Source organism: Protobothrops mucrosquamatus, unplaced genomic scaffold, assembly GCF_001527695.2.
Source record: "Protobothrops mucrosquamatus isolate PMUCROS unplaced genomic scaffold, P.Mucros_1.0 scaffold_57, whole genome shotgun sequence".
NCBI classification, from domain to species: domain Eukaryota; kingdom Metazoa; phylum Chordata; class Lepidosauria; order Squamata; family Viperidae; genus Protobothrops; species Protobothrops mucrosquamatus.
The window spans coordinates 203,056-212,803 of NW_015386133.1; the positions used below are offsets into that span (position 1 = coordinate 203,056).

Here is a 9,748-nt window from a genome sequence, read left to right on the forward strand (position 1 = left end):
GGTCGCCAGCCGGTTTACATTCTGCTGGCAAAAATATCCTCAAGACACCACACAAAATGTTCCTATCACAGAAAAGGGGATTATGACAGAGTCAACTGAATACTTTTGGAATATTTTGTACTTCTATAGATTGATCTTCCCATTAATGTCTTTACTTGAAAGACATTAATGAAAGCTATATCTTTGCTGATATCAGGAACCTTTTGCTTATTCAGCCTTCCATTCTTCCGAGGTTAGTAAAATTAGGACCCATATTGTTGGGGGCAATATGCTGACTCTGTAAACCACTTAGAGAGTTCTGTAAAGCACTGTGAAGTAGTATATAAGTCTAAGTGCTATTGCTATTGCTAAATGCTATTGCTAATGCTCATTTTCCTAATGAGCTTAGACTTGCATGTGCTGTAGCTATTGTCTTTTCTATTACACATGCTTGAACTCCGTTCTCAGTGCAGATGCTGCCAAAGACACCAGTAAATTCAAAACGTCATTGTTGTTAGTAGTCAAAGGAGGCCAAATGGCTGGAGGAAATTGATTTTTCAGAGTTTAAATGGAAGAATATGCAAATGGGTTTTTTTCATTTTAAAGAGAGGAGATAGAGCCACTTCTAATGGAACTATGCTCATTAAAAATAGAAATAAGAAATGTAATCAGTAAATACCCCTTTTTAAAGATTTAGGTTTTAGATTAAGTATCCCACATGTAGTGGTTTCTTATTGTGTTATTTAATGATAAATGTGTTGGGTGCCCCCCTCCCACCAGGGGGTTGGACATAAATTGCCTTTCAATATATAGAAAAACCCTTCCATTCACAAAAAGACTCCAATCAAGGGGTTTTTCTTTTCTTTTCTTTTCTCTTTATTAGTGGAATGCATAAGCTCCAAAAAAGTAGATTGGGGTTGCAAAACAGAGCTGCAGGAAATTTATCAAAATTACTTTGATAATATAAATATCCCATATTCAGTTTGGGTCCACTGAAAAGAACTTGGAATCCAAAGCATTTTAGTTTTAAAATAAGAGGAAGTCATAAGCATTTAGATTTACACAAATGCTTCTTTAGATTGAAAAATAAAAGACTAATATCATTCAGGCATCTTAGATTTGAGGTTATACATTGCATTACAAATGATGGGTAGCAGTTTACTGTTTACTACTTTAATTTCTACTGGAGCAATGTGTGAAACTGATCTGATGAATAGTGTTTTATTAGCAATCTATGAATAGAATATACTTTTTAAAATTTAGATTAGAGAGATAGAGCTGTTGTTTATGCCATGGCCTCATATTAAACATTCCAGAATTCCATCACTCATTGCTGCTTTCTTATGGTGAAGTGATGTGTCAAACCATAATGTTTTATGATATGTTTTTCGAAGTAGGAGATAAGATAAATGAAGTAGAGTTATAAAGAAGGTTTAAGAAGAGAACTAGGTAAGAGCTCTCTGTAATCAACATTTAACTCTGTTTTGCTTGTAGAGTTGCAACCAATCTAGTAAGACGTCTTTGTGAAAGAGGTAAGATAATTTTTTCTACATGATGTTATCAAGGAGCATTTCATATCAACCATATTTTCTCTTGTCTTTGAGAAAAGTTTAAATAGGTCAGTATTTAGCAGTAAAACTGCCTTTTTATTAAAATGTCAGAGTGACATAATGACTCCATCATGGTGTGTAGTTTTTTGCAGGCCAAGTCTCACACTTGACTGTTGATAGGTGTGGCATTGAAAGAGGAGACCAGAAAAATGAATGTTTTATTTAAATTTGATTAACATAATGTAATTGTTTTCTTGTTATACATTTCATAGTGTTCTTCTCTCATACGTAGTTTGATAATGTTTGAAGTTCTCTGGAGGCTGTAGTAGTTTTTACCAGCTGCAAAAAGCCTCTTTGCTCAGCTCTTCTGTGATGGGTGGATTTGGCTAACAATTTTCAAATCTGGCAGAGAAGTTAACATACTGCATTTGTATCTTCAAAAGATAAGTGCAGTTGTTCAGCCTGTGAAATTTTATTTTAGAGGTTTTAAAATGCTATCAGAGTTCAGGATATCACACTCTCCTTCTGAACTCTAAGCCAGAGCTTATTCATTTGGTAGTTTGTCTAAGTGGCTTTAAAAATAATGTAATAATACATACTGTTTATCCAGATATAAATCGAAAATAATGACATATTTTTGAACACCTGAAAGTCTTCTTGCGATTATGCCTCTATGTTTAGTTCCAACTCTGGATTTGCATTCCTCCACACTACTTAGATGTCCTTCAAGGTAGATACAAGGCATATTCTTGTAGAGATGTACCAATAGTTTGGCTGAAATGGACAATGCTCTATATTTTTCAGAAACTCCCCCAGATGCCCTGGTATTAGAATCACCTTTTACAAACATACGTGAAGAAGCAAAAAGTCATCCCTTTTCAGTGGTAAGTACAGATTTACATGCTAAAATTCCCATCTTATATTTCCTTGAGAATTCTCAACATATCCAATAAGCAACACATATCAAGATTTTTTGTTTCAATTTTTTTCCCATATGTGCAAAGTATTGTTTTCTCTGCCAGGAGATTTCCCAGCCCAGAAAGACTGAAATAATTCCATGTATAAAATGAGTATATTCAGCAAAAAAAAAAATATGTGTGAGATTTCTGATAGTATAGTTTCAGGTAATTGGCCTTTTTTTTTGGAATGAAGTCATTTAGAAAGGAGTGTAAGAATATATGTAAGCGTTAACCCTCTGGAAATAAGCTTCGATATTTTTACATTTTACGAATTCATAGTCAGGAGGAATAAGTATTGAAGGAGTTGCAGATACATTCTGTATGTACATTCCGGAACTTAAAGTGACTGTTACTTTATACTTTGAATAATTTTTGAATAGACTTTGAAACATTAGCTAATCCTAACCTTATAGTTCACCAGAAACTAAAATGCATCTTCTAGTGTAGCACCTTGTAAGGACTCTGCTGAAAATAGAGGTGCTGCAAGTTCAATACTAACATCATTGGAATACTGGTGCTATTTGTCTGATGTAATCATTAGAGTTCCACCTCTGGACTAGTTGGACGTTCTTTTTCCATTTATAATGAATTACTGCTCTATGCTAATGAAAGTGTGAAAAAGGAGTACTGTGAAAGTATAACAGTGATCAGACAGAGTAGAACAAAGCCATAGAAGGGAAAGCTGCCTCTTCTTATCACACTGGTCAGTTTTCAAAAAGTACAAGTTTTTTTTTATCAACACTTAGATAACAAAGCTTTTTTACACTACCATAGAACGAACCCCCCCAATAAAGATAATGTATTTAATCTTAATTTTAGAAGAAAGAATTCTTATCTTTCCTCCCTTTTTCCTCCTCCTTTTACACTCAAGGACCCAATATGATCTCAAGAAATATTTCTTTTCTCTGCTACAGGAGAGTAAAATCATCTTCAAATCCAACTTAACTCTTGATAATTTCAAGGATACGTCCAAATAGTTTCCTTAGTAGTACTATGGAAGTGCTTTGCCATTACCATCTTCCATAATGTGTTTTTCTTTAAAAAAAAATGTCCCAACCTACAGCCTTGATATTTCTTGGAAGCTTATATCCAAGTAGTAAATACGCTTGATCCTGCTAAGGTCAGTCCAGTTCTACCACTTGCAACACAAGCACAAAAAATAGGATAAGAATTCCTGCCCCTCCCTTCAGGCCAGGTAATCTCAAGAAATGTGGGCCTGTCTAATGAAATAACATAAAATCAAAATTTTGATATAAACGTTTGGAAGTACTTTTGTAAAAATACATTTCAAATGACATTTACTGTATGTACTTATTTTTAAATTATATATTGTCCTGAATTATTTGACAGAGCAGCTATATATTTATATCAGTAAGATACATTGCATGATGATGTTACCTAGTTTGGTAATGAAACATCTTCAAGAAAACAACTAAGGTTAGAGAGCACCAAGTATCCTACAATAAGATACATTATTATGCTTCTTAGTTTTAGTACTACTATAATTCAGTTTATGTGCGAAGTTGTTGCTAAAGGAACCGCTTTCCTAAAGGTGGAAGAATAGGGTCCAAATGTAAAGAACCAATTTAGCCTAATAGATAGGCCTCAGCAAGTGTGGGTATCTTGAGAAAGGACTATTCTGTAGATCTTAAAATATTTGTACAGGTTTATAATGGTAGAGATGGCCCCATCACATTATCAGGCCTAAAACTTTTATCCAATATAATAACACCACATTAAATTAAATTAAATTGTCCTGAAAGCAGTTGACAGTCGGTTGAAAGAGTTAAACATGGGTATCAAGTGAACTCAGTGTTATGCATTTGTTACCATTAGCATTAGTTAGTAAACTAATAGACATATTTTACCAATTTAGCTTCCAGGCACTTTGCAAAGTGAGCCCATGTAGAGTGTATTGCAGTACAGGGAATCCTTATTTAATAACCATGTGTTGAGTGACTGTTCATATTTACAAGAGCACTGAATGAATGGTAGTTATGACCAGTCATCAAAGTTGCAGTCATTGTAACACCCTTGTGCTCATGTGATCAAAATTTGGGCACTTTGCAAGCCACCACATTTATGACTGCAGCATGCTTTTCAACTCCCCCCCTCCCTATTTCTCCGATCTACCTTATTGGCCGCCCTGCACTCTATAGTCCCTGCTGCCCTCACCACTTTGCACTCCTCCTTGCACTCCTCTGTCCTGCACTCTGCTATCCCTGCAGCCTCCCGGTGCCTCCAGCTGACCTTCGCCATCTTCTTCCTTGCAAGGCCACTGTAATACCTTGCGGCTGGGCACACCTTATCAGCAGCAGGAGAAAGAAGATAGTTGAGGTCAGCTAGGGGCGGTGAAGGGCCATGGGGCTAGGTGGTGGTGGTGGAGTCCTGGCCACACAAAAAGGCCAAGATGATGGGAATTAGAAGCTGAGGTGAGCATGGCAGGGCAGCAGACCCTTCCTGCCAAAGGAAGCTTGCTAGACCAGGCCAGGAAGGAGGCAGCAAGACAGGAGAAGCACAAGGCCTCAGGTAATGACTGCAGACTATCAGGACTACCATTGCTTCAGTGGTACATTCATATGATGTTTTATCTAACAACTTTTTCACTAGCAACAGAAATTCTGGTCCCAATTTAGGATCATTAAGTTAGGACTACCTATGGTGAAATTGGGATATAAACAAGGCATGAAAAGTGTGTGATTAAAGACGCAAATTGTGTTTATGAATTCTTAAATTACACTTCTTAGACTCCTGTATACCTGTGCCATAAATAGAAAATTTGCCTGTGACATCTTGCAAACTTTTTCCAGATATATAGATATTTCCCGGGATTTGACTGGTTTTTCCTTGACCCTATCACATCAAGTGGAATAAAGTTTGCCAATGATGAGAAGTAAGTAAATAAAATATCTATTGACTCCCTCCTCCACCACTTGCTCTTTGAGGTTTTCAGTGACAGGAAAAAAAACCCTGTTATTCTGAAAGGTTTTCACAGAATTATTGTGTCATGGATGAACCTATCCCTGCTTTTCCTGTTCAGTTACCTTGGCTCAGGAAATTGTACGTTTTTCAAAAAAAAGCCAGCAGTTCATTGTAACAAAGTAAAGCATTCTGTCTAACAGATATACAGCCTTTTGGATAGTTGTTTCTAGATTTTTATTCTTTCATGCTATTCCATTTTTGATTGGACAGCAGATTTTATTTTAGCCATTTTTTCATGAATGTAATTGCACAAATGCAAATAATCTGCATTGGAAGACTATTGCAAAACTACTTATTTTTCCAAATCCTCAAAACAGTGTAATAAAATAATGTACAAAAGCATAAAATTCTGTGATTCTGAACTTTCCAACAGTTAACCTTGAATAAAGTAAGAGATATTCATATTTTGTTCATATTTTTAAAATATACCCAATTAATTGTTTGGTGTGTGTTGTCTTTGCAGTGTGAAGCACATTTCATGCTCTCTGCTTATTCTTCATGCTGAAGATGATCCTGTGGTTCCATTTCATCTTGGAAAAAAGGTGCTGCTTCATTTTTAACTCTTGCCCCGTCATAACTTTATAAATATCCTGAAAGAGTTAGAATAGTATCCGGGCTTGAATAATTGCAATTTAATTTATGTGGGGCGAATCAATATATCAAATCTTGACTGCTGCTATTGGAAGAAATGCATTTTCAGAGTGTTGATGGAGACAGATAATTTAACTCTGTCTCACTCTCCTTTTATATTGTCAAGGAAGCTACTTTTAAAATGTGTTTTCATTCAAGTATCAGTCATCCTAGATGAATTAGAAAAGCATGGAGCAGATCTCTGTGTTCCTCCTTTATAATCCTTCTGCTCCTTCTTATTCTAAGATCCAAAGCTGTAGCCTTGTCTGTCATTTTCCATCTCTGCACAGCCTTTAAAATTGCTGAGAATGAGATGGTATATAGTGTCTTCAACAGAGGGGGTATCAGAGAAGAATGTGAAATACAGTGTGACGTGCATGGTTTTATATTCTCCTGTAATCTGGATTTATTGCCATGACTTGGTTTTAGTCATCATTGTTGGAATTGGTGAAATGGGAGCTGACAGCTGTCCTGTATCTAGAGAAAGAAACAGTTAAGTCTGTGCAATCAAGGAGATTCTTTCTTTGTGTACCACAGAATGAAAAGTCAGGAAAATTTATACAAGAAAAAAATTGAATTTTAGTTTCAACTCAGTGCCAGTCATACATATTAGACAGTAATTCTCATCATTCCATGGCCTTTGGCCAGGATGATTAGTCTGTTTATCATATTTATATAGCCACAGATCTCTCATACGTGAGCAGCATACACAGTAAAGAAAAAATAATAAAGAACTAACAATTAAAAGTGGAACCATTAAAACATAATCAAAACATATTTTCATTATAACAGTGCATTAGTGCCATTTTGATGAATGCTAAGGGACCCATTTTCTATAATTATCAGTTTTGTTGAACTTCTTAGGTCCAAAGACTTTTACAGTACAGCAAGTCCCCAGGTTAAGAACACCCTGGTTTTAGGGTGACCCATAATTAAGAATGGAGTTTATAGTAGCAAAATTCAAGTTAAATATACAATGGTTTAACTTAATTACACAATACTATTTATACAGTATTATATAATAGTACTGTTCCAGGTTACATACAAATTCAACTTAACAGTTGAATAGACCTTGAAAATGGAATTTGTTCTTAAACTGGGAATTATCTGTACTATCGTATTTAATTTTAATATGGTGAAAGCATTTGCTTTTAAATATCTTTACAGCTATACAACATTGCTGCCCCATCTCGGAACTTTCGTGATTACAAAGTACAGTTTGTTCCATTTCACAAAGAGCTAGGATACAGGCATAAATACATCTACAAGAGCCCAGAGCTACCTCGAATATTACGGTAATTAAAAGGGTAATTCATATGTCACATAATATTAGTCTGGGATGAGCTGGTTGGCAATTCTAGCAAATGTAGTCCATCACATCTGAAGAGTAATTTTCCCAGTGGTTTTGGAATTTGTATTACAGGAATATAAAAGAGAGATACTGTGGAATATTTTGACATTGTTTTTATGACATGAATGTTTAGAAGTAATAGAATTGTTTGTGTGTCTGCTTCCCTTCTTGTGAGCTGTCAGTTTATATCATATTTTTGTCTTAGAGCAAGTCAATCTCTTGGGAACAATCTCTGAACTTTTATTGTCAAGACGAAGTATCTGATCTTTTATTTTTTATCTTGCTAGATGTAGACCCTGGTTTTTTTCCCCAGAGTGCATTCTGTATGTTCCAAGGTCCTCCCGGCTATATAAAAGCAAATGACTCCTACAAGAGTTTACTGTTAAAGATCAGGTCACAGATTTGATAAGCATTCCTCTTCTCACAGCATTAAAAAAAATCTACTATTGAGCCATCCAGGAAAGGAAAGAGTTGTGTTATATGCTGACAGATATGGGGAGAAGAGGAAATAACTGAACCTAAAATAGCAAAATATTTGACACAATAAACAACTGGTTTTTTTTTCCTTCTTAGGGAATTCCTGGGAAAATCTGCACATCATCATCATCATCATCAACATCACTGAAGACTGAAACATGGTACACTTAAGATCATACCATCTTTGAAAAAGAGAAAGAAAAAATGTCTGCTATTATTGAAACCCAAACACTGGATATACCATTGATTCTGGCTTCGGTTCTAAAAGATACCTTAAAATCCCAAGTTCTGGGATAGTAGATATGAAGAATGAATGTAACTGGCTTCTGTGTCTTTTTTTTTTTCCTAAAGAATGAGGGAGCAAAATGTTGGAACAATTAAGTTCAAGCACAATAAAGACTTTGTATATCCCCCCCCCCCCCCCGCTTTCTCCCAGAAATTATAAACATTCTCACAATATTGTGCTGGATTGTTACAGCAACTCTTTACAAAACAAAAGAACTTGTACTCAACATAGCTGGACTATAGTTATTTGCAAAAATGTAATTCTTACAACTTTTCAGTGCTATCTCTATTTTATTTGAGCTGCAGGTTCTCTTCTAGAATTTTGTTTGGCAAGGTATATTTTTCTCCTGTTGGTTGTAGAAGATAATGTGGATTTTAAATTAATTTTAGAAACCAGAAACAAACAGATAGACAAGACAACATTACAAGAATGAATTGAAGGATGGCTCACTTTTTTTAAAAAAAGGTGCCCGTTTAACAATTATAATGTAATAGTGGTCAATTTTCCCTTTATTGCTTTCCTTTCAACTCTCCCAGACAAGAAATATACAAAAATCTTTATTAATACCTCTGTTTACAGACATGCCTCTACTTTTCAAACCATTTTTTTTGATGTGCATATCCTTTAAATGAAATACATCATATTAATTAAAATTATCCTTGGAAGTTGTTTGAAGTAGCTTTTCTGTTAACAGATGTCTTTAAGTTTAGACTTGTGGGAGAATGTGTGTTTTCACTGTGGTAAAGATGTCTTCCAGTCTCTTCTAATCATAGAGAGAAATAAAAGCACTTTGGGAGTGAAAAAGGAATGATACCATTTTAAATAATTGTGATTCTTCAGACATCCCAGCCTAACCATTTCCTCCAAAATGCTCAGGTACACTAAAGGTGGTCAAAACTTTCCTTTTTAAATATAAGGGAAATAAATTAACCCTTTGATTTCTTTTGATGTGCATTTTCTTTGGGAATCATTCCGAATTCTCAGCAGGGAAATTATTCATATGGAATTCACCATGGAATGCCGAAATATCACCCAAGTCAACCAAAGGTATTGAAAGTAACACATTCTTATGCTAACAATACTTCATCTCTGATCATTAAAGTAATCCCTTTCTACTGTAAAAACTGAAGGTTGGTTTTAGTTTGCTATGTGTATTATTAAAACCTGTGATGAATGAAATCTACCTTACTGGCTTTAAATGTTCCCTTCAATTAACACATGGTGTGAATAGAGAATTATTTTCTTTTATTACAATAAAATTATACTTTCTATACTGAATTGAGCAGACAATGTAATAACTAGTTTTAACAAATACAGAATCTGACTTTCATGTACTGCTTTTGAGACTGACCAATTCTCGTATTTTATGAAAACCTAGTCCCTTATCCTAGTTTGGGCTTAATCAACAGCAGTGCCATGGATTGCTTCCATTTTGATTAGAAAGAGGTGACCCGTTAAAGCCTCTATGAGTTTTGCAAGGGAGGTCTCTGCTGCCACCATATGATCCTGGAAGCAGACATGTCTTCTTGACTGA

General features: G+C 35.1%; 1 protein-coding gene across 1 annotated transcript in view; it reads left to right on the top strand.

Annotated features, from left to right (window-relative positions):
• The window catches only part of ABHD12 (abhydrolase domain containing 12), a 33,800-nt gene extending 25,458 nt beyond the window's left edge, over positions 1-8,342 (top strand). Inside the window, exons 8-13 of the mRNA XM_015812099.1 lie at positions 1,474-1,511; positions 2,334-2,413; positions 5,299-5,381; positions 5,934-6,012; positions 7,268-7,395; positions 8,025-8,342. Of these exons, the coding sequence (XP_015667585.1) occupies positions 1,474-1,511; positions 2,334-2,413; positions 5,299-5,381; positions 5,934-6,012; positions 7,268-7,395; positions 8,025-8,076 (460 nt within the window). The 3' untranslated portion in view covers positions 8,077-8,342. The remainder of the gene's footprint in view (positions 1-1,473; positions 1,512-2,333; positions 2,414-5,298; positions 5,382-5,933; positions 6,013-7,267; positions 7,396-8,024) is intronic.
• The last annotated feature ends 1,406 nt before the right edge of the window (positions 8,343-9,748 follow it).